This window comes from Theropithecus gelada, chromosome 5 (genome assembly GCF_003255815.1).
Source record: "Theropithecus gelada isolate Dixy chromosome 5, Tgel_1.0, whole genome shotgun sequence".
In the NCBI taxonomy this organism is placed as follows: domain Eukaryota; kingdom Metazoa; phylum Chordata; class Mammalia; order Primates; family Cercopithecidae; genus Theropithecus; species Theropithecus gelada.
The window spans coordinates 74,146,877-74,171,269 of NC_037672.1; the positions used below are offsets into that span (position 1 = coordinate 74,146,877).

The 24,393-nt window shown below is 40.8% G+C and overlaps 1 protein-coding gene and 1 pseudogene across 1 annotated transcript in view; both read left to right on the forward strand.

Moving 5' to 3' along the window:
* The first annotated feature begins 786 nt into the window (after window positions 1–786).
* On the forward strand, window positions 787–1,526 carry LOC112624327 (annotated as a pseudogene).
* Window positions 1,527–17,214: 15,688 nt separating this feature from the next.
* Window positions 17,215–24,393, forward strand: part of UBA6 (ubiquitin like modifier activating enzyme 6) — a 73,313-nt gene continuing 66,134 nt past the window's right edge. Inside the window, exons 1-2 of the mRNA XM_025384825.1 lie at window positions 17,215–17,345; window positions 21,660–21,722. Of these exons, the coding sequence (XP_025240610.1) occupies window positions 17,275–17,345; window positions 21,660–21,722 (134 nt within the window). The 5' untranslated portion in view covers window positions 17,215–17,274. The remainder of the gene's footprint in view (window positions 17,346–21,659; window positions 21,723–24,393) is intronic.

Consider the following 24,393-nt stretch of genomic DNA (forward strand, 5'->3'; position numbering starts at 1 on the left):
TAGACTTAAGGTTTATGTTGATGTTAATGCTGGAGAGTTATAATGAGGCATGTCTAATCCCCACTTCCCATCATGACCTGAACCAGTCTCTCAGGTTAAATTTTAAGAGCGCCCTGGCTGAGGAGGAAGTCCATTCAGGTAGTCTGGCTGGTGGTGGATTTAGAATTTTATTTTTGGCTTACACCATTAGCTCAGAGGCTCATTGATGATATCCCTCAAGTCTGACAAGCGGAGACCTCTTCTGGTGGTGTTACTGCAACACTGGCCTGAGTTCTTTGGCTCACTCATAAGTAAAAATTAACACCAGTGTAAACAGGAATTTATTTCAGGCAAGTTTTAATAGGCTTGTGGCTCTAGCAGCACAAGGGAGCAGAGTATAGAAAAGGAGTCCTGATGTTATCTCCCAAAAGGGTTCTGCTCTTGCCATTTTAAGGAAGTTGAGGCAGGAAAAAGGAGCATTGTGTAGGCAATGTTTAGGAAGGGTATTCTCTGTACCTACACAGTATGGTCTCATGCCCAAACATGAAGCACATGTGTCAGAGGCATTTGAACCAGAATCACTCCATCTTGAATAGGGGCTGGGTAAAATAAGGTTGACACCTACTGGGCTGCATTCCTGAGAGAACAGGCATTCTTACTCACAGGATGAGATAGGAGGTCGGCACTAAGTACAGGTCACAAAGACCTTGGTGATAAAAAGAGTGGTAAAGAAGCCAGCCAAAACCCACCAAAACCAAAGTGGCAACAAAAATGACCTCGGGTCATCCTCACTGCTCATGCATTAGCATGCTAAAAGACACCTACCAATGGTGGCTGAGGCTCCAGCAGGAGAAGAAGCCCAATATCTTGAACAACACGATCAAGGAGTTCAGAGCGGTACCTGGGAATGTGGACCCAACGCTGGAGAAGAGGTCGGTGGGCTGCTGGCGCTGTGCTGTTGTGGGCAACTCAGGCAACCTGAGGCAATCATCGTATGGGCCTGAGATAGACAGTCACAATTTTGTGCTCAAGATGAACAAGGCACCCACGGCAGGGTTCGAAGCTGATGCTGGGAGCAAAATAGCCCACCACTGGGGTACCCTGAGAGCTTCCGGGAGTTCGGGGACAATGTAAGCCTGTCCTGGTGCCCTTCAAGACCATTGACTTGTTGTGGGGGGTGAGAGCCACCACCACGGTGCCATTTCCCACACCTACACCCCGTTCCCTGCAAAGATCAGAGTGAAACAAGATAAGATCCTGATCTACCACCCAGCCTTCATGAAGTATGTCTTCAATAACTGACTGCAGAGCCACAGGTGGTACCCATCCACCGGTATCCTCTCAGTCATCTTCTCAATGCACGTCTGCGATTAGGTGGACTTGTATAGCTTCTGAGCAGACAGCAAAGGGAACTTACACCACTACTGGGAGAACAACCCGTCTGTGAGGCCTTTTTGCAAGATTGGGGTACACGATGCAGACTTTGAGTCTAACATGACAGCCACCTTGGCTTCATCAATAAAATCCGGATCTTCAAGGGGAGATGATGCAGTGAAAGGTTGAGGATGGATGCACTGTCATGCCTCTGTGTTTCCAGCCCCAGCATCTTGCCAGAGCCAGTTCATCCAGGAGCTTGGAGGGTCAGCCTCAGGTGTGTGCCTGGGTGCCACTCACAGCCTCTTGCACCCAGCCGTTGGCAGTATCTACTCAGGAAAGTCACTATCCGGCATGGCAGAGCACGTCTCAAAACCTGTCTTGGGTGGGGACAACGTCCCCCTCACTGCTGCCCCAGGGCTGGGGAGATGCTGGAAAAGGTTCAACCTCCACACATTAAAATCATTTTGACTTCTGGGGTGGGCTTGGGGAACAAATGTGGAAGATGCCCATATTCTGAAAGACATCATGGATTCCCAAGGAAGATAGAGAGACTTGAGTGGTGATTACCTCCAGCGCAGAGACACGCCAGGTGGTGTCGGCACTGGGGGTGAGACGCTGTCCTTCTTTGCATGAAGCTTGGCCTCTCCCTTGGCGTGATAACCCTGTCATCCCCTTCTTCCCAAAGCTCATTTAAGCGCCACCAGAGGCTTCTATCCCAAAGATTTTCACAGAAACTTGAGGCCAGGTGCCGTGGCTCACACCTGTAATCCCAACAATTTGGGAGGCCACGGCAGGAGGATCACTTGAGCCCAGGAGTTTGAGACCAGCCTGGACAACATAGTGAGACTCCTGTTTCTACAAAAATAAAAGATTTAAAAAAAATTAGCCAGGCATGGTGGCACACACTTGTAGCCCCAACTACTAGGGAGGCTGAGGTGGGAGAATCTCTTGTACCCAGGAGTTCAGGGCTGCAATGAGCTGTGATCATACCAATGCACTCCAGCCCAGAGTGAGACCCTGTCTGAAAGAAAGAAAGAAAGGAAGACAAGAAAAGAAAAGAGAAAAGGGAAAAAACAAAACAAAACAAAACTTGGCACCGTGTTTCTGACTCCTGAAGATGCCTCTTCCCAAGCAGATATTCCTTTGAGCAGATCAGACCATTTCCATGTGCCTTTGTATTTGGCGAAGAAAAGCATGTATTGGCTGAAATAAAGCAAAAGCCCCTACTTGGGAAAAGGGACCCCCACCGGTGGCCCCACTTGCTCTGTAGCTGGAAACATCTTTTACATCTTTTCTGGTTTCCTGAGCTAGGACCTGAATTGGAACAAAGCTCTGAGGATACTCAATGCCCCCCAGCAGCATTGGGACCATATATTCTCATTCTCATTCTCAGACTATTCAGTATTGTGCCCTTAACCTCCAAGGCCACACAGGAGGCTTCCAGCAGCATTTTCCCCAAAGGCCCGAGCTCAGGGTCAAGTCCCTTCTGGCCACCTTGGGGCTGCCACTGGGAGGCTGGGTCAGGGACATCCCAGGAATGGTGACTGGCACATACTTTATCTTCTCACTCCCCAGCTATTCTCTTTTCCTCGTTAGCCTTCCTGATTATTGATTTTTTATTTTTAATTCAATTGACATTGTTTGCACTGTGGCTCTGTTGGTGGTCCTGTTTTAATGAAACTTGCCTCACCCAGCTGCTGGGAAATAGGGGGGCTTAAGGAAGGCTTAAGGAGTCCTTGGACTTGGGATATTGGCGGTATCTAGAGATTAGATGGTTTGTGGAACGTCCACAGTATCCTCCTGTTCCAATCAAACCTTCCTTCTTCCTCACTGTGGACTTGGATTCATTCTCAGGCTAGGAGTCTGCAAAACTCTGTGAAACCTTATTGCTGCTGGGTAGGGAGTGAAAAGTGACAGGCATGGTGGGGACAGTGATTGTTGACTCCAGTTACTAATGTTTAAGCAGAAAACCCACTTTTCTTGTTAAAAAAACACATCTCTTAAAAGGCCACTGCTGCTCTGAGGAGGTGTGACCTTATCCTGGTGGAGAGTGAAGGAGGCATGGGGCCCGTGCTCCCAGACTCGGGGAACCCGCCTCTGCACACTCGGAGGGAGGAGCTTGGGAACACCAGTCATGGGTAACAGGTGGCTTCAGGCCATTCACAAGAGTCTCTGGAAATCGCATGCCAAATTTGGTTTTTTCCCTGAATCTCTGCATATAAGCATTTTTCTGGAAAGAGGTTCCATAGCTTTCATTAGATTCTCAAGGGTTCAGAATGTGGAAAGTGTTAAACAAACAAAAAACCTGTTTCAGCTTTAAAATCCTGCAAAACTTTAAGACTTTTTTTTTCTGATAAAGGTTGGTAAACCACTGAGTCATCATCATTCACATACATCCTCGAAGGGCAGAACTCACAGACAGGTATGACATGAAGAATTAAGCAAACATTTGTTGACAGCTAGTCAAACACTGATAGAAAGAGCGATGCTGTCTCCTGAACTCTTTCCCTTCTCCTAAAAGTGAATCTATTTAGGGATGACCGGTTCAGGCTGAGCAATTGACTTCTCTGGGGTTTGCTGAGTAAGAATAGGTCCCTCGAAATGAAGATATGTCTGTGTCTGAGCCAGATGCTGCTTGGGTCGGTCATCTGCTCTCTGTCTGGTCTCCCTCCATCCCACCAGGATGTTCAAGCTGTGAGATACCTTCCAGCCCCCAAATTCAGCTCTCCCATTTTACTGGTAAGAAAAGCAAGGCCACATTGCAGTCGGGTGGGGAGTGGAGAGTGACAGGCATGGGAAGACACTGATTGTTGACTCTAGTTACTAAGTCAACAAGACTTCTACCAAAAGAAGGCAATGCTAGAGGCCAGTCCCACCTGGATGTGACTCTGGCTTCTTGGCAAAGGTGGAATAAAACCAAAGAGAACATTTAGAACTGGGATGTTTGCTTTGAGGTAATCTGAAAACAAGACTAGTTAAACGTCTTAAAGTTTTGGAGGATTTTAAAGCTGTAACTAGTTTAATCAGCAAAAACACCTTTACTGTTGAGCACATTTCCTAAAAGGCCGCTGCTGCATGGGGAGGCGTGGCCTTTTACCGATGGAGTGCGAAGGAGGGAAGTGACTGGCAATCATGAACTGGCTGGGACAGAGAGCACAAGTCAGTTTCAGCAACAACAGGGTGTTCCTGGCGCCATGTTTAAATTGTGTGGAGGCGGGCTTTCCCAGCGAGTCTCCATTCAGCATCTCGGAAAAGTGTAACCGGAATGGAGGTGTCTGACTCTGCTCTCTCAGCACTGAGCTGTGTCCGCAGGGTGCCTGGATGGCCCTGGGCAAGCTCTTGTCTCTGCATTCTCACACCCTCCAGTGTAGGAAATGGCATTTCTCTTATGAGACTTAAAAGAAGCCCAGCAGACATCTCTTATGTCTCATTGGCTTAGCAATGAGCACTTAACGGAATAAAAGCCAATTGTTGTGGCCAGAATTAAATGTATCAGTTTGGCTTAAACCAGCTGGAACCCTGGGGTGAAGGAGGCTGGGAATTAGACAAGAGTGTTAGCCAAAGGGCAACATGTGTGCTGTCAGCAGGAGAATGAGGAGCACTCTTGCTGGACAGGCAGTGGCAGGGGCTCCCTCAGGCCCCTGACTCCCAGCCTAGGGCTCTTTCTACTCTGCAGGCAGAGAGTTCCTTGGAGACCCGCCCTGGGCTCAGGCAGGGAGTAGATGGATCCCTGCCTGCAGCACCCAGAGCTGAACCTGAAGCCACAAAGATAGGCTGACAAGGTGGCCCATGAGGTGTCAGCAACATCCCAGCCCCCTGGGTCTCCCCAGTGAGTCAGGTACTGATTTGCTATAGCTGGAGCTACATGCCCCTCCCTTCCCCTCAGTCACCTTTTAGGGGAGAAAGGAGGGCAGATTTGTAACCTCTGGTGCTCTGCAGGGATCCTGGGCTGGAAGAAAGTTCATAAATGGATGAATGCCTTTTAAAACTCTGGCTTGTCCAAGCATCATTCAGCAAAGCATTTGGCTAGGCTTAGAGAGAAAAGCCAGATATGAGAAAATAGAATGTAAAATAGAAAAAAAAAAAAAAAAAGTCAAGAAGGTGGAGAGGGCAATTAAGATCTGGGTGATTCTTTAGGGAAAGGGCTGGTTGAGAGGTTTTGATGGAATCCCATTCTCTGATGTGGCCAGAAGGCCATGCTAGAGGACAGTCCTACCTGGATGTGACTCTGGCTTCTTGGCAAAGGTGGAATAAAACCACAGAGAACATTTAGAACTGGGATGTTTGCTTTGAGGTAATCTGAAAACAAGTAACAGAGAAACCAAAAGAACTCACTCTCCCTCACCTGGTTAGGATCAGAACTACTTTATGCAGGGAAGCCCACGCCCTGAGGGGCCACTGTCCAGCTAAAGATCACTGGATGCCAGGCATGTCTCATCAGGAATCAGCATCTGTCCTCACCCCTATGAAAAGCCCTGGGGGTATCATTATATCCATCATGAGCATCTCGTTTGCAGCAAATGTGACTACATGCCACCAAGATCATCCTGCCTCGTGGACTGGGCTAGCCAGTTTTGATATAGAGTCAACCTCCCTCTTCTTGTTTGTCATGAAAACACCAGCTCCTGCACCCCTGGGGTGCTACCTGACACCTGTGCAAAGAAAAGGAGAACGACTAAGAAGAAAAGGCAGAGACAGGCAAAGCAGCATCTCAGCTTGTCAGGATCAGGACATTACCGACTTTTTTTCTTATCAAAAGAGCACTGAATTTCCTACTGGCAGTGAGTCACCTTTGCATCTCCTGTTCTCCCTCCCAGCCTATCAGGTGATACCATCACCTAGCCTCATCACTCAGCTTCTTCCTAGTACAAAACTGCCATCAGTTGCACATTCTGAGCTGTCGGATGTCAGATTTAGCCACAGCTTGTGTCAGGGCCTCCCCCTCCAAGCCCTTGCCCCTTAGGGTGGTCATGGGTTTATTCCCTTCCTCCTACACAGTCATTTCCCTTCACCGAATTCCCTTCAAAGGCAAAGTTTCTTGAGCACTTTTTCCTCTGTGCAGTCTTGTGTGTTTGGCTGTTAGTGTTTTAAAATTTGCTCTCTATTCTCCCTCACCTCTCTCTGTGTTGTTGTGCAGCTGAGCACTGGTTGGGATGCATTTGAATGATGTTAGCAAGATCCTGTTTTCCTCATCCCCTGCTCTGATTTATTTATTGTTGAATATTTCCAATGATCCAAATCAAAGTGAATAAAAAAAGAGCTATTTTAACTTAAAAAAAAAAAATGCTACCATAGATTGTGTGGCTTCTAAATGACAGAAACTTATTTCTCACAGTTTTGGAGTTTGGGAAGTTGAAGGTTAAGATACTGGCAGATTCGGTGTCTAATGAGGGTGCACATCCTAATTTATAGATGGCTGTCTTCTCACCTGCCCATGGCTAAAAAGGCAAGGGAGTTCTCTAAGCGCTCATATCACAAAGACCTGATATGACACTGGGAATTAGGTTTGAATATATGAATTTGGTGGGGATATAACATTGTGTATAGCACACATATTCTAATTTATAGATAATTTAAGTAGATAATTATTCACATTTATTGAAAGGGTTATTTTCTTTACCATGGAATTCCCTCCGGGTTCTAATTAGCCTCCAAATAGTTCAAATGTTACTACAACACCTTTGGGCAAAGAAGTTATTCTTCAAATGCGAAAGGTCAGCTGCTCTCCAACTGTGCTCATGAAGGCCTGACCTCAGGATTCAGTATTTCCTAGTCTTTTTGATAGTCACAAAACAGATGTTCCAATTTTTTATATCTGGGCATAATATACTAGAAAAACACTAGATTAGGAAGAAAACTAGGTTCTAGTACTGACTCTGCATCTACAATTATGTGAATTTATTCAAGCCATTTAATGTCTTTGGGTCACCCTCTGTGAAACAAAGGGCTTGAACATTTAGATGATGGTAAAGCATTCTTTCTGTGCTAATACTCAATAATTCAGGAGTATGGAGTAAAAACAATACATTTTAAAAAGCTCTGTAACTATAAAACATTGGCATCCGACACCAGGGAGAGGCCATTTCCTGACGGTCCACGCCTATTGCACTAAAGTGTTCATTGAATGCAGATGCCAGTGAGAAGCAACTTCCTGGGCATGTGCATTAAGAGACAAAATGGCAGAACATGAGCTTCCAGGGGCACAACACCGGAAAAGGGAAGAAAGCCTCAAATGGGCATACATACAACTTCCTAAACACACTGCTTGTGCTCACCTCCCAAGTGTAACAAGGGCACTCTACATGCTGGCATTTCACCTTAAGGGAAGAATTATGGGAAAGGGGTGCAAGACACGGGAAGGAGGGCCAGCCTATGAGGTCCTGGAATCAAGGTTAAACACTGCATTTCACCTTCTCAGTGCCCACTTGGGTCTCTTCCAAGCACACTTTCCTTTCTTTCCTACTCTAAAACTTTTTAATAAACTTTTATTCCTGCTCTGAAACTTACCTTGGTCTCTTTTTCTGCCTTATGCCCCTCAGTCAAATTCTCTTTTCTGAAGAGGCAAGAATTGAGGTTGCTGCAGACCCATATGGCCCCGCTGGATTTTGGACTTGCATGGGGCCTATAGCCCTGTCATTTCAGCCAATTTCTTCCATTTGAAATGGGCGTATTTACCCAATGCCTGTACCTCCATTGTATCTAACTAGGAAGTAACTAACTGGCTTTCGATTTTACAGGCTCATAGGCAGAAGAGATTTACCTTGTCTCAGATGAGACTTTGGACTGTGGACTTTTGAGTTAATGCTAAAATAAGTTAAGACTTTGGGGTACTGTTGGGAAGGCCTGATTGGTTTTGGAATGTGAGGACATGAAAGTTTGGGAGGGGCCAGAGTTGGAATGATATGGTTTGCCTATGTCTCCACCCAAATCTCATCTTGAATGGTAGCTTCTGTAATCCCCATGTATCATGGGAGGGAACTGGTGGGAGATAACTGAATGATTGGGGCGGATTTTTCTCATGCTGTTCTCATGGCAGTGAATACCTCTCATGAGATCTGATGGTTATATAAAGGGCAGTTCCCCAGCATACGTGCTCTTGCCTGCTGCCATGTAAGATGTGCCCTTGCTCCTCCTTCAACTTCAGCCATGATTGTGAGGCCTCCCCAACCATGTGGAACTGTGAGTCCATTAAACTTCTGTTTCTTTATAAATTACCGAGTCTTGGGTATTTTTTTCATAGCAGTAAGAAAATTGACTAATCCACACGCAAATGCAAACCAAATGTGAGCAGGAATAGCTATACTTTTATATAATACAGCAGTCTTTAAGTCAAAAGCAACAAAAAGAGACAAGGTTGCTATATAATGATAAAGGGATCAATTTAGAAAGAAGACATAATGATTGTAAATATATATGCAAAACATCAGAGCACCCCAATATTTAAAACAAATATTACATATAAAGGAAGAGATAGGCTCCAATACAATAATAGTCGGGGATATCAATACCTTGCTCAGGCATTTGACAGATCATCTACACAAAAAATTAACAAAGAAATATTTAATTTAAACTGCACTTCAGATCAAATGGACCCAACAGACATTTATAGCACATTTCATCCAAAAGTCAGAGAATGCACATTCTTTTCATCACACATGGAAAATTTTCCAGAATAGACCACATGTTAGGCCACAAAACAAGTCTCAAAAAATATTAAAAAATTGAAATCATATCAAGTATCTTTTCTGTCCACAATGAAAACTATAAATCAATAACAAGAAAATCTTTCAAAACTATACAAATGCACGGAAGTTAAACAACATACTCCTGAATGATGAATGGATCAATGTAGATATTAGAAAGGAAATCTAAAAATTTTCTTGAATCAAATGAAAATAAAAACATATGATACCAAAACCAATGGAATACAGCAAAAGAATATTGAAAAAAAGCATTATATTGCTATTTATAGCAATAAACACCTGCATCAAAAAAATAGAAAGATTTCAATTAAATCCAATAGTGCATTTCAAGGAACTAGAAAAGCAAGAACAAAACAACCTCAAAACTAGTAGAAAATAAACAATAAAACCAGAGCAGAAATAGACAAAATTGAGATTAAAAAACCATTAGGTAGACTAACCAAGAAAGAAAAAAAAAAGACCCAAATTTTAAAAATCAGAAATGAAAAAGGAGACATTACCACCGATACCACAGAACTACAAAGGATCATTAGAGACTATTATGAATAACTATACACCAACAAATTGGCAAGCCTAATGAAAATGAATAAATTCCTGGACATTTACACCTACCAAGATTGAACCAAGAACAAATAGGAAACCCAAACAGACCAACTACAAGTAATTAAATTGAATTAGTAATAAAAAGTGTCCCATCAAAGAAAAGCCCAGGACCTGGTGGCTTCACTGTTGAATACTATCAAACATTTAAGGAACTAATATCAATTCTTCTCAAACTCTTCAAATTAAAGAGGAGAGAATTCTTTCAACTTATTCTGAGACCAGCGTACCCTGATACCAAAACCAGACAAGGACACAACAGAAAAAGAAAGCTATAGGACAATATCTAAGATGAACATAGATGCAAAAATCATCAACAAAATACCAGCAAACTGAATCCAGCGGCACATTAAAAAGATCATTCACCATGATCAAGTGGAATTTACCCTAGGGATGCAAGGATAGATTAACATATGAAAATCAATAAACATGATACATCACATCAACAAAATGAAGGACAAAAACCACTTAATCAACTGGGTGCAGTGGCTCATGCCTGGAATCCCAGCACTTTGGGAGGCCAAGGCAGGCAGATCACGTGAGGTCAGGAGTTCAAGACCAGCCTGGCCAACATGGTGAAACCCCATCTCTACTAAAAGTACAAAAATTAGCCAGGCGTGGTGATGCATGCCTGTAGTCCCAGCTACCTGGGAGGCTAAGGCAGGAAAATTGCTGGAACCCGGGAGGAGGAGGTTGCAGTGAGCTGAGATCGCACCATTGCACTCCAGCCTGGGCAACAGAGCGAGACTCCATCCCAACCTATCCCCTCCCCTCAAAAAATAAAAAAACACACCACTTAATCATTTCAATAGTTGTTGGAAGAATATTAATAAAATGCAACACCCTTCATAATAAAAATCTTCCAGGTATAGACTAGGTTTAAAAGAACATAACTCAATACAATAAAGGCCATATATGATAAACCTAAGGCTAAGATTATGCTAAATAGGGAAAAGCTGAAAGCTTTTCCTCTAAGAACTAAAATAAGACGTGGATATTCATTTTCACCACTCTTATTCAGTGTAGTGCTGCAAGTCCTAACAAGAGCAATTAGGCAAGAGAAAGAATAAAAGGCATTCAGATTGTAAAGAGGAAAGTCAAATTGTTCCTGTTTGCAGACAACATAATCTTATATAAAGAAAGCTTTTAAAGATTTATCAAAATACTCCTAGAACTGATAAAAAAAAAAAAAATCTCAGTAAAGTTGCAGGATACAAAATTAACATACAAAAATGAGTAGTGTTTTTATATATCAACAAGAAACTAGTGAAAACAGAAATCAAGAAAGCAATCTGATAATACTTACAAAACAAAGAAACCCTATGATATGGTTTGGCTATATCCTCACCCAAATCTCATCATGAATTGTAACTCCCACAATTCCCACTTGTCATGGGAGGAAGCCGGTGGTAGGTGATTGAATTATGGGAGCAGGTCTTTCCTATACTGTTCCCATGATAGTGAATGAGTCTCATGAGATCTGATGGTTTTAAAATGGGGAGTTTCCCTGCACAAGTTCTCTTCTCTTGTTTGTTACCATGTAAGATGTGCCTTTCACCTTCCACCATGATTGTGAGGCCTCCCCAGCCATGTGGAACTGCAAGTCCAATAAACCTTTCTTTTGTAAACTGCCCAGTCTCAGGTACGTCTTTATCAGCAGCGTGAAAATGGAGTAATACATCCTAGAAATAAATTTAACCAAGGAGGTGAAAAATTGTTATAAGGAAAATTATGAAACACTAATTAAGAAAATTGAAGAGGTCACATACAAAAAATGAAAAGATATCACATGCTTACAGACTGGAAGAATTAATATTTTTTAAATGACCACAATGCCAAAAGTCATCCACAGATTCAGTGCAATTACTATCAAACTTCCAACGACATTCTTCACAGAAATAGAAAAAAAACTCCTAGCGTTCATATGGAACCACAAAAGATCCTGAATAGCCACAGCAATCCTGAGCAAAAAGAACAAAGCTGGAGGCATCACAGTATACTTCAAAATATACTACAGAGGATCATGGTACTGGTGTAAAAACATACACATAGAGCAATGAAACAGAAGAGAGAAACAAAAGGCATTCAAATTGTAAAGGAGAAAGTGAAATTGTACCTATTTGCAGACAACATGATATTACACTTTTTAAAAAGTCCTAAAAGCTTCATCAAAATACTCTTAAAGCTGATAAACAAATTCAGTAAAGTTCAACTAATTTTCAACAAAGGTGTTAAGAACATTCAGTGGGGAAAGGACAGTCTTTTCAATAAATGGTGCTGGGAAAAACTGAATATCCATATGCCGAAAAATGAAATTAGATTGCTATATCTCATCATAGACAAAAATCAAATCAAAATGCATTAAAGTCTTACATATAAGACCTGAACCTATGACACGCCTAGTAGAAAACATTAAGGACATACTTTAGGACATTGGTCTGGGCAAAAAATTTTGGGGTAATACCTCAAAAGTACAAGCAACCAAAGCAAAAATTGACAAATGGAATTACATCAAGCTCAAATTCTTCTGCGTAGCAAAGTAAACAATCAATACAGTGAAGAGACAATGCATTGAATGGAAGAAAATATTTGAAAACTACTCATACAAGAGATTAATAATCAGCTTATATAAGTAACTCAAACAACTCAATAGCAAGAAGCCTCAAATAATCCAATTTTAAAATGGGCAAACGATCTAAATAGGCATTTATCAAAAGAAGGCATATACATGGCCAACAGACATATGAAAAAATGCTCAACATCACCAATCACCAGGGAAATGCAAATCAAAACCACAATAAGATATCATCTCACCTCAGTTAAGATTACTATTACCAAAAGGACAGAAAATAACAGATGCTGGTGAGGATGTGGCAAAAGGAGAACACTAGTGCATTGCTGGTGGGAACGTAAATTAGTACAGAAACTATGAAAACCAATATGGAATTTTCTCAAAAATCTAAAAATAGATCTACCACATGATCCAACAATCCCATTTCTGAGTATACATAGAAAAATGGAATTCAATAAATTTAAAAGGTATCTGCATGGCCATGTTTATTACAGTACTATTCATAATAGCCAAGATATGGAATGAATATAAGTATCCATCAACAGATGAATGGATTTTAAAAATGTGTCATCTATACAAAAACACGAAATCATGTAGTGTGAAGCAACATAGATGGAACTGGAGGTCATTGTTAAGTGAAATGCCAGGCATAGAAAGACAAATAGCACATATTCTCACTCATAAGTGAGAACTAAAAAAGTGGATCTCATGGCAGTAGAGAGTAGAATGATGGTTACTACAGGCTGGGAAGGTTGAGGGTAAGGAGGATGAAAATGGTTGGGTAATGGGCACAAAAACACAATTAGATATAGGTAACAATTTCTAGTGTTCGATAGCACTAGAGGGTGACTATAGTTAACAATAATTTATCGTGTATTTCAAAATAGCTAGAAGGAAAGATGTGAAATGTTCCTGACACAAAGAAATGAACAATGTTTCAGGTGATGGATATCCCCATTACCCTAATTTTATCATTATACATTGTACGCAAATATCAAAATACCCTATAAATATATGCTTATTATGTATGTATTAATTTTAAAAAGAAATAAAACCATAATATTGTTGAACATTACATAAAAGCAACAGAAAAGGGAATTCCCTGAAATTAGAAAAGTTTTCCCCAAACCTGAGAGAACTCAAATAAGCATAGAATAAGAAAGTAAAAATCTGCTTTGCCGTTCGTCAGGTATGGGATAACAGGCATAAATAAAGCCAGCTATGAAATTAACAGAAAATAATATTTCTCTCTGGAAGATGTTTTAAAATGTCACACATACACATACATACATACCCTTAGAGGAACTACTGATTTTTTACTCACACAATGCCCTTTTCTCTAAAATCATAGAGAATTTATGACAATATCAAAAGATTATCAAAAACTCTACTGTGTAAATCCTATTATTAAGGTTGAAATATCTCACTCTTGGCTAGAATATCTAAAGTCATATTGACACAGAGAAATAGCTTCTACTTCTGAGAGGCAGAACTTTGCACTTTCCAAAAAACAGAACCCTGGGTCCATCTGGTATTAGGTTGGTGCAAGAGTAATTGCGGTTTTTGCCATTACTAATAGTTTAGGTGTAGTGTAGACTTCTTTACAAACAGCCTTGCTTTCTTTTGAGTCTATCAAAGCACTACTTCATTTTAATTCCTTCTAAACTCTATACTTCCCCAAATTCCTACAATAAATCTATCTCTTCCTCTGTTGGTGAGGCACCCCATGGTTCTTCCCGAATGTGGGCTCCCTCTTTGCAATGAGCCAGTAAACCTGATGATATGGTTTGCTTTGTGTCCCCACCCAAATCTCATCTCAAATTGTAATTCCCATGTGTCCTGGGAGAGACCTGGTGGGAGGTGATTAGATCATGGGGGCAGTCCCCCCATGCTGTTTTTGTGATAATGAGGGAGTTCTACTGAGATCTGATGGTTTTAAAAGTGGCAGTTTTTCCTGCACTCTCATTTCTCTCCTCCCACCATGTAAGATATGTCTTGCTTCTTCTTCACCTTCTGCCATGATTAAGTTTCCTGAGGACTCCCCAGCCATGCGGAACTGTGAGTCAACTAAATCTCTTTCCTTTATAAATTACCCAGTCTCGGGTATTTCTTTATAACAGTGTGAAAAGAGACTAATACACCTGACTTTCTAGAATACAGTTTTGTTCCTGATAAACTTATTAGGCTAAGAAGCCTGTCTCATATTAGTTCAGGAACATCAATTTCACATAAAAAGGAGCAACAACTCATGCCTGTAATCCCAGCACTTTGGGAGGCCGAGGCGGGTAGATCACGAGGTCAGGAGATCAAGACCATCCTGGCTAACACGGTGAAACCCTGTCTCTACTAAAAATACAAAAATTAGCCAGGCGTGGTGGCGGGCACCTGTAGTCCCAGCTACTCGGGAGGCTGAGGCAGGAGAACAGCGTGAATCCGGGAGGCAGAGTTTGCAGTGAGGTAAGATCGTGCCACTGCACTCCAATCTGGGTGACACAGTGAGACTCCATCTAAAAGAAGAAAAAAATGAGCAACAAGAAAAGCATAAAGTTCAAATCCCATGCAAAGTTATTATGTGAAAAGAGAGAATAAGGAATATAACATAATCATCGCAGATAACAAAAACATACCAGAAAGATGCACTACAAAACAGTTTATTATTTTGAAACTAGCTAAATGACATTAGAGAAGTGATGCAAAATATGGAAGAACAACTTGATTCTGAATTAGAAAAACCTCAGAAATGAGGTGACAGAACTCAGGAGAATTAGTAATAACGAATAAACTAGAAGAAACACAAAAGCTAATAAATATAACAGATTATGATTTGCTGTAAAGAACCTGAGTCAATACTTAGATCAATGTTTCTGTAATACTTCTGATTGTCAGACACTCTTTCTCCAATTAATTATTCAGGAGGGGCTCATGAAAACACTAGTCTCATCAAATGTTGGTATATCAATTGTTGAAAACAGTTTGTACCTTTTGTATATGAGTTAGTTTTGCTGAATGTAAAAACCCTTGGCCTATACATTTTCCCCCTAAGTTTCCTCAATATGTCATTCTACTTTCTCATGACATAAAGCCTCACCGTCAAAAAGTTGTGATAGCCTAGTTTTCTTTCCCATTTTACATATGTGACAAAACATTAAAATCTGTTAAATCTGGTTGCTTGTTACATGCCTGAAATAATTAACACCGTATTTTATCAAATCTAACATGCCCTCAATTTTAAGATGCACCATTATTTTCTGTATTTATTTTTAAAAACTTCGTCCTCTATTCACAGATGTTAAAATATGAAGAAGTGTGGGTAATGGCAGGCCATTGTTTTGGACTAGCCTTCTACACGAGGCTCCATCAGGTCAAACCAGAATGGAGTTGCTTGTGCTAAGCACCATGTAATTAAAGCGGATTTTGAAAAACTGAGCCAGTTTTAAAAAACAAAAACAAAAAACGAAAACAAAACAAAACAAAAAAAACAAAAAACAAAAAAACCCAGGAGATTCTAGTGAACTTAGTGGGAATAATAAGGAAGTATGCTCTGTTTTAACATTTACAAAGAAAGAAATGTTGAAATAATCTGATTTTTGTTCTATTTCTGCTTTCTTCAGTCCTTTTCTGCCCATAAAGCCAATGTTCTCTGTTCAGCTCATTGGAACACTCATTCTATTTCATAGAAAATTTACTTTCTTAAATTAATTTTTCATTTACTTTCTATTTTTGGCTTCCCATGATGAACCTGATAAAACTGGTGAGCAATGTTATCTCTATTATCTGCTTATTGTTTAGCCATTAGGTTCTTAATGTTTAATAGGCATTCAACAAATAGGAAGAAAATTTGTATGGAAGGGAAAGCAGAGGGAGGGAAACAAAGAAACTGACAGTATCTGTAGGGTGGGCTAGCCAAATATATTTTACTTATTAACTTTAGAATAAAGAGAAAAGCCAGGGAATAAACTTAGTGCTAGAGCAGAGCCTTGAAAGAACACAACACAGATCAAGTAAATTCTAATGTGGAAAAGGTTCACAACCGGATTGAGGAACACGGATAATGCTATAGGTGAGCAACATAAAGCTTCCAAGTATTTTAAGATGTGCAATTTTGAAGAGAGTAGAGGGGCACAAACGATAATACAGTTTTGCCTGGACCCTCATCTCCACATGAGGGAGGAAAAATTTCTAATTAAAAATATGATACATCACTGAAAATTACATAATACTCAAAGTATATGCTAATTTTAAAAATCCTGCAGATGTTTATTCAAATATACAGTGTTAGAGTGAAAGACAAATCCTAATGTTATTGTGTCCAACTCATTGTTGCTTTCTAAGAAAGGTGACACAAAGTAAATGAAAAGAATTATATGAGAACTCCTTAGACATGTGTTCTGGTAATCTAACAGTTATCAGCTCTATGACCTTGACCAAGTCACTAGCACTGACCGGAAGTTCCTTTCCCTTACCCACAAATTTGAAGGACCAAACTGGATGATCTAACGTCATGTATGGCACTAAAAATCACATGATTCTATTAAATCTGAGGCAGTTCCTCACATGTAGTGGACTCTCAAAATTATTTATTAAATGTATAACATCTTTAAGTGGAATCCCCTCACTGACAATCTGGAGCTATTAGCAGCCTTCAGTTTATTTATAAAATAAAGCTGTTTCCTCTTCTTACTATAAGACTCTTTTAAGGATCTGCAACGCAATCCCATCATTTCGCGGGTTACTAGAGTCCTGCATGTTTGGCTGTAGAGCAAGGGTGACGCGTAACTTCTGGACTTTGGTTCCATCTACGTCTGCCGAATGCGGATGCCACTCGCAACAGTAACGCCCCCTTCGGCCACAGGCACCACAGCACTCCATGCGGCCACACCCAAACCGGAAACCAGGACGCCCCTAGGGTTGACGGGAAGGCGCTGCCGGGCTCCTAGCTTCCCCAGGCCCGCCCCTCTGATGACGTCGCCGCCCGCCCCTTGACCCCCGCGGTCCCGCCTCCTTCCTACCTCCCAGTAGCCGGCGGCGGTGTCTCAGGCGGCAATGGAAGGATCCAAGCCTGTGGCCGCCCCTCAGGGGGAAGAGGCATCCTGTTCTTCCTGGGGGACTGGCAGGTGAGAGGACGAGGCGGGTGAAGGTGAGGGGGTCGCGGGTGGGACCCAGGCTCCGGGTTTCTGCTTCTTTCTTTCCGGCGGGCTGGGGGCGCCCGAGAGGCCGTGGGGCCGAGCAGAGCCGGCCCTGGGAGGAGAGGGGCGCGCGGAGTGGGTGTGGCGACGTGGGCTAGGGCCTCTGCTGTTCCCGGCTTTCCTGAGGAAAAGTCCCCTTTCCGCACCTTTGAGCGCTTTCTCAGTTCTGGCTGGGATTCGGGATCCTCCTTCCTCCGAGTCACCAGACTTGAGGGGCTCCGGCCGAGAGCGAGTTCTGGTCCCGGTCACTTGGCGTGAGCTTCCTCGACTGGTGCCAAGCACCTTTCCTCCTTTCCGTAAAAAGAAAGCGAGGAGCGCCACTGTGCACCTCCTCTGAGGTCTTCTTTTGAAAACTGTTACCAGAAGGAACTTGGTAAGAATGAATCAGTAGCAATCTGGACACCCTGAGGCCTCTGTTGACTATGGAAGAAAAAAAAAAAAGCCAGGAAAAAAAAAATACACAAGTTACCCATTCTTATTTCCCACTTGGTTTTGAAATTCTTTAGATCTTTCCCGCCCCTGTAAAATTAGGGGGGAAATATTTTTGCCAGGCCTTTACCAGTTTCTTGGTTAGTAGTTCTTCTTTCGATCATCTCATAATTAATAAAGCAGGTAGTTATATTCTGTCCACCACTGTCAGAATACACCATGCCAAAGATAGAAGTGATGGATGTATTATTTTCAGCTGATGCGACACTTTGTAAACCTGTAGCCTTTTCGCCAGTTTCAGACGGAAGGGATGCTTTCAGTTTCATGGTGTTGTCTGCCATTGCAGACACTGCCAGACTTGAGGGATATTATGTAATATAACCCGCGCCTTATTCGAAGCGTTTTTGATTGTCTTATAGATTATATTATTTTTGCATATTCTTGAAACATTCCAGTGAGGTACAACTTTCTTAATAGTGCCAGTAATGCCATTAAGCGGCAGAGCTAGTTAGAATGTAGCTCTTCTCGTTTTTATTCAGATTTACCCACTAGGGCTATTGCCCCCACCATGCAAGGAGAGCAGCAAGTGAAAGTGTACTAGGGATAAGGTGATAGGAAAGTAGATAATAAAAAATTTTGTTGGCTGGGTGCAGTGGCTCAAACGCTTGCAATCCCAGCACTTTGGGAGGTCGAAGCGGGCGGGTCGTTTGAGCTTAGGAGTTCCTAGATTAGCCTGGGCAACATGGCGAAACCGTGTCTCTACGAAATACAAAAAAATTAGCTGGGTGTGGTGGTGCACGCCTGTAGTCCCAGCTACTCGGGAGGCTAAAATGTGAAGATCACTTGAGTCTGGAGAGGTCGAGGCTGCAGTGAGCCAAGGTCGTGCCACTGCACTCCAGTCTGGGTGACAGAGAGAGAGACCCTGTCTCAAAAGAAAGAAAAGAAACAAATTTTGTTTATTTTAATATTTTGTTACAATGCCCAAACAGAGTATATTGTGTATGTGTGTGTGTTTTTTATTAGATAGGTGATCTCTTAGAACACAGCTATCTTCTGATTTGCCTTGGTAATTGGAATCAGTTTTTTTAATAGCTATCCGTTTAATTAACTAGAAGCTGGTATCATTTGCTATGTGTCAGTGTTTGGTGTGATAAATGATAACATTTTAATTATCTTTGTTTACAAATTCTTTAGCTTATTTATCAATGCTAGGACTAGAAAGTTGGATTCCAAACCTGAATTTGACGCCATCGCACTGTTTTTAGAATCCTTTGACGATTAGAGCTTCTCAGAACTAGGAATGGCCTGCACTTCTGCTAGTATATTGATCTCAGCTCTCACAGTGGTTCAGCTCCAAATGCTCCAGAGTGGTTCCCTGTACCTGGAAATTATCTCTGCTTCCCAGTGTTTCCTACAGATATGTTTTTTGAAGGCCATGCTGTGAAAAAATTGAGACAAGCACTGCTATAAATAATATGCTGCTATAATAAGTATACTTTGTCAGATTTGTATATTTAGATTTGTTTTTCTTCCTTTAAAATTTATTCATTTAACAGGTTTTTTTTTTTTTTTAAGTCAGAGTCTTGCTCTTGTCACCCAGGCTGGAGTACAGCAGTGGGATCTTGGCTCATTGCAACCTCCTCCTCCCGGGTTCAAGCCATTGTCTCACCTCAGCCTCCCAAGTAGCTGGGATTACAGGCGCCTGCCACCACGCCTGGCTAATTTTTGTATTTTTGGTAAAGACAGGGTTTCACCATGTTGGTCAGGCTGGTCTCGAACTCCTGACTTCAGGTGATCTGCCCGCCTTGGCCTCCCAAAGTGCTGGGATTACAGGCATGAGCCACCATGCCTGGCCCATTTAACAGATTTTTAAAGTGCTTTAGGTCTACTATTAGAGACAGTAGGCAGTATGTGTGGTAGTCAAGAGCTAGACTGCCTGGATTCAGATCCTGGCAGTGCCATTTGCCTGCTCTGTGACTTTGGGCAAATTTTAAGTTAACCTGCCTCAGCCTCTTTTTTCCATCTGTTCATTGGAGATAGCAATAGTGCCTGCCCACTGTTTGGGCAAGGTTGTTGTAAGGGTTAACTGAATTAGTACATCTAAGGCACTTAAAACAGTGTTTAGCACAGGTTTATCTATTATTATTAAATGCCTGATACTGTTTTAGTTATTTGGAATATAGTAGTGAGTTTTTAACAAACCATACATTTTTTGGTAGGAGTGGCAGACAAACAGTTAATGGTAAGTGATTTGAAAAAACTGACAGGTTAATGAGTTAGGCAGCAACCTAAGGATAAGAGTAGCCATTTTATTGATAGGGTGATCAGGAATGATGTGTGTGGTATTTGTGACACAATATTTTAATTGAGGCTTAACTGATAAGAAGTCAACTATTCCGAGATTTTAAGAAAGAACATTCTAAGCAGAAGAAATAGTGTAAAAACTCTGAAATAAGAGCAAGCTTATCTTCTTGTGAAACAGCAAGCAGGTCGGTGTGGCTTGAAGATAGTAAGCAAAAAAGGAGAGTGGTGGGAGTTGAAACTGGAGAGGTTTCATTGGGAGACAGAACACATTGGCTCTTTCAAGTATGGTGAGGTGTTTGAATTTTAAGAGTAAAGGAAATCCACTGAAGGGTAGTCCAAATTCGGGGGATAATTTCTGACTGCATTTTAAGATATTTAGACTGTTTTATGGAGAATAAACGGGAAGGACAATGGTGGAAATAAGACGACTAGCTAGGTGGTCTTTGAAATAGCTCAGGTGAAATGTGATGATGGTTTGGCTTGAGATTGTACTGATTGAAATAGTAAAAAGTGATCAGATTTGAGATCTTCTATGAAGGTAGAACTAACAGGTCTCAAATAGAGAAAGTTGGGGAATGATTTAAGCAAGAAGATCCTTAGATTTCAGGACTACCCAGTAAATGATGGTAGCAGAAAATGAGTTAGGAAAGACAGGAAGAATACATTAAGCAGGGGTAATTGAATTCTCTTTGGAGTTTGTTATGTTTGTGATACCAGTTAAGACATCAGAATAGTTATTGTTTTGGCAGTTGTATACAATCTGGAGGTCAGAGGAAAGATCACACATGGAGAAATAAGTTTCAATATAATCAATATATATTCATCCATAGGATTGAATGAGTTTATCTAGGAAGAGTATATATATAGAGAAAGTTGATGGTACACAATTGCTGAAATACAGATCCATTAGAATATATGTACCAAACAGCGGGGCACAGTGGCTCATGCCTGTAATCTCAGCACTTTGGGAGGCCAGGGCGGGTGGATCTCTTGAGGTCAGGAGTTCAAGACCAGCCTGGCCAACATTGTGAAACCCCATCTCTACTAAAATTACAAAATTAATTGGATGTGGTGGTATGCACTTGTAGTCCCAGCCACTTGGGAGGCTGAGGCACGAGAATTGTTTGAACCTAGGAGGTGGATGTTGCAGTAAGCTGAGATCACGCCACTGCACTCCAGTCTGGGTGACAGAGTGAGACTCCATCTCAAAAAAGGGGGGGAAAAAAAAAATATATATATATATATATATATATTTTTATATCAGTGATAAAACAACACCTGAGATCTGAGAATAAAAGATGATGAGCTCTGTAATCTTAAAATCTACACAAGAGAGAACAAGCAATCTGATAATTTTAGGCCATTTAAAAAATGTAAGTAAAGTGGTAGATAATAAAATGTATGTTTGGTTTGTGAAAACCTTTAGTAACTGTTGAATCTGATCACACGAATAATCAAATATTATATTATAAAATGTGAAAATTTAATAACCATGTTTTTTTTTCCCAGCACAAATAAAAATTTGCCCATTATGTCAACAGCATCTGTGGAGATCGATGATGCATTATACAGGTAAGAATCTCATGGAAACTGAAACTTATTTTTCTCATTAATTGTTCTCAAATAATCAAGTAGTCTCTTTGAAGATACCATTCGGCCTATGTGGAATTATATATATATATAAAATATATATATATGTTATACATATATACACACACACAATATATATATATGTATAAAGAGTTCCTCTCAAGTTAAAATTAGGGTTTCTGTGATTTTTTTTAACTACATTTGGATAATATTTAAATCTCAGTTGTTTTAGGTTTAGGTGATAGGACTAAGAAGGATTTTGCCACCCTCTGCAAAATAAACCTTTCATTTTTGGACAATAATTCATATTTGAGTTCTTGATAGTGCAGGAATTCATGAAGAATAATATTTCACTTTAGTCATACAATAGCATCTACAGAATATGATTACTTCATTATAATCTCATTAAAATATTTCCTGTTCTGTAATTTATAGACAGTGGAGAAATACTGTGTGATTGAAGAGTTGTAATTTGAATAGAATTTGATGGGACTTTTAAAACTATGCTTTTTCAGTAAATTGGAATGCTTTTTTAGTAATTAAAGAAAGTATTGTATGATTGAATAGTTGTGTTTTGAATGGAATTTGATGAGACTTTTTAAACTATACTTTTTCATGAAATTTGAATACTTTTTAAAGTAATTAAAAAGATGCAGAGTCAATAATGGACACTTTATTAGGAGCTAATACATACCATCTGGCATGTTGAGTCCAAATCCTGTTTTGTACTATATGCTTGGGAAAAGAGATAAAAGACTAACAATCTTGCTCTTGTGAAAATTATTTTACAAATGGTTTCCTGATTATAAAGTGTGGTTTAGAAGTCACCTTAAGTTGTTGTATAAGGGTTAACTGAATTAGTATGTCTAAAGCACTTAAAACAGTGTTTAGCACAGGGTTATCTATTATTATTAAATGCCTGGTACTGTTTTAGGTATTTAGATTACAGTAGTGAGTTTTTAACAGACCATACATTTTTTGGTAGGAGTGGCAGACAAACAGTTAATGGTAAGTGATTTGAAGAAACTATGATAGGTTAATGAGTTAGGCAGTGACCTAAGGATAAGAGTAGCCATTTTATTGATAGGGTGATCAGGAATGATGTGTGTGATATTTGTAATACAATATTTTAATAGAGGCTTAAGTGATAAGAAGTCAACTATTCCAGGATTTTTAAGAAAGAACATTCTAAGCAGAAGAAATAGTGTAAAAACTCTGAAATGAAAGCAAGTTTGCCCTCTTGCGAAACAGCAGGCAGGTCAGTGTGGCCTGAAGATAGTAAGCACAAAGGGAGAGTGGACTCTTAAATTGGGATTCTTAATCTATAATTATATTCTTAATGTCCTTTTGGTCATGTTTTTCTTGGTATAACAAATGGCACCTCTTTGTGATAGTATTGACTAATTTTATTCATTTTTTTAGTTTAATCCTTGTGAAACTTTTTTTATGTCCCTCCAACCCTGTAATGCTGATAAATAAACATAATTTTCAGTAGCTCAGTGACTAAATTTTCCATTTACAATGCTATGTGAGTAGGCTGCAGTTTGCTTTACTGAGAGTTATAGAATATAGCAGTTTGGCTGTTATTATTAGAGGTAAGCCATTTTCTTTTGTTTGACGGAGAGTATCTTTTGGTGTAGTTGTGTGCACTTTGTGTGCATGTTGTATTGCAAACATCTAGTTGTTTACCAATGTGCATATTTGAGTTTTAATATCTTCCTTAAGAATTTGTCATAGTGAGGGCACGAATCATTAATAAATGATAAAGCCGGAAATTTATGTGGGTACTAAAAGAGTGAATTATTAGGGAATACTAAAAGAGTTACTGACTACATATAGGTTTTCTTAGTAGAAATACAAAGATATGGCCTGGTGCGGTGGCTCACGCCTGTAATACCAGCTCTTTGGGAGGCCAAGGCAGGTGGATCATGAGGTCAGGAGATCGAGACCATCCTGGCTAACACGGTGAAACCCCGTCTTTACTAAAAATACAAAAAATTAGCCAGGCGTGGTGGCAGGCGCCTATAATCCCTGCTACTCGGGAGGCTGAGGCAGGAGAATGGCATGAACCCGGGAGGCGGAGCTTGCAGTGAGCTGAGATGGCGCCACTGAGCTCCAGCCTGTGGAACAGAGCGAGACTCCATGTCAAAAAAAAAAAAAAAAAAGAAATACAAAGATGTGTATATTACAAAGGCCAAAACGTGAGATTTTCACACAAAAACTAGGTCTTATTTTCTTAGATTTTAAAAATTAACTTACATGTTCGAGGGTTTGGTGGTGTTTTGTTGTTGTTGTTGTTGTTGTTGTTGTAGTGGCTGAATCTGAAGATTTGGGAGTTTTGTATTTTTGCTTTTTTGAGATGGAGTCTTGCTTTGTCATCCAGGCTGGAGTGCAGTGGCATGATCTCAGTTCACTGCATCCTCCGCCTCCTGAGTTCAAGCGATTCTCCTACCTCAGCCTCATGAGTAGCTGGGACTGCAGGCATGCACCACCACACCCAGCTAATTTTTGTAGGTTTTTTTTTTTTTTTTTAGTAGAGACAGGGTTTCACCATGTTGGCCAGGATGATCTCAATCTCTTGACCTCGTGATCTGCCCGCCTCGGCTTCCCAGTGTGCTGGGACTACAGGTGTGATGAGCCACTGTGCCCAGCT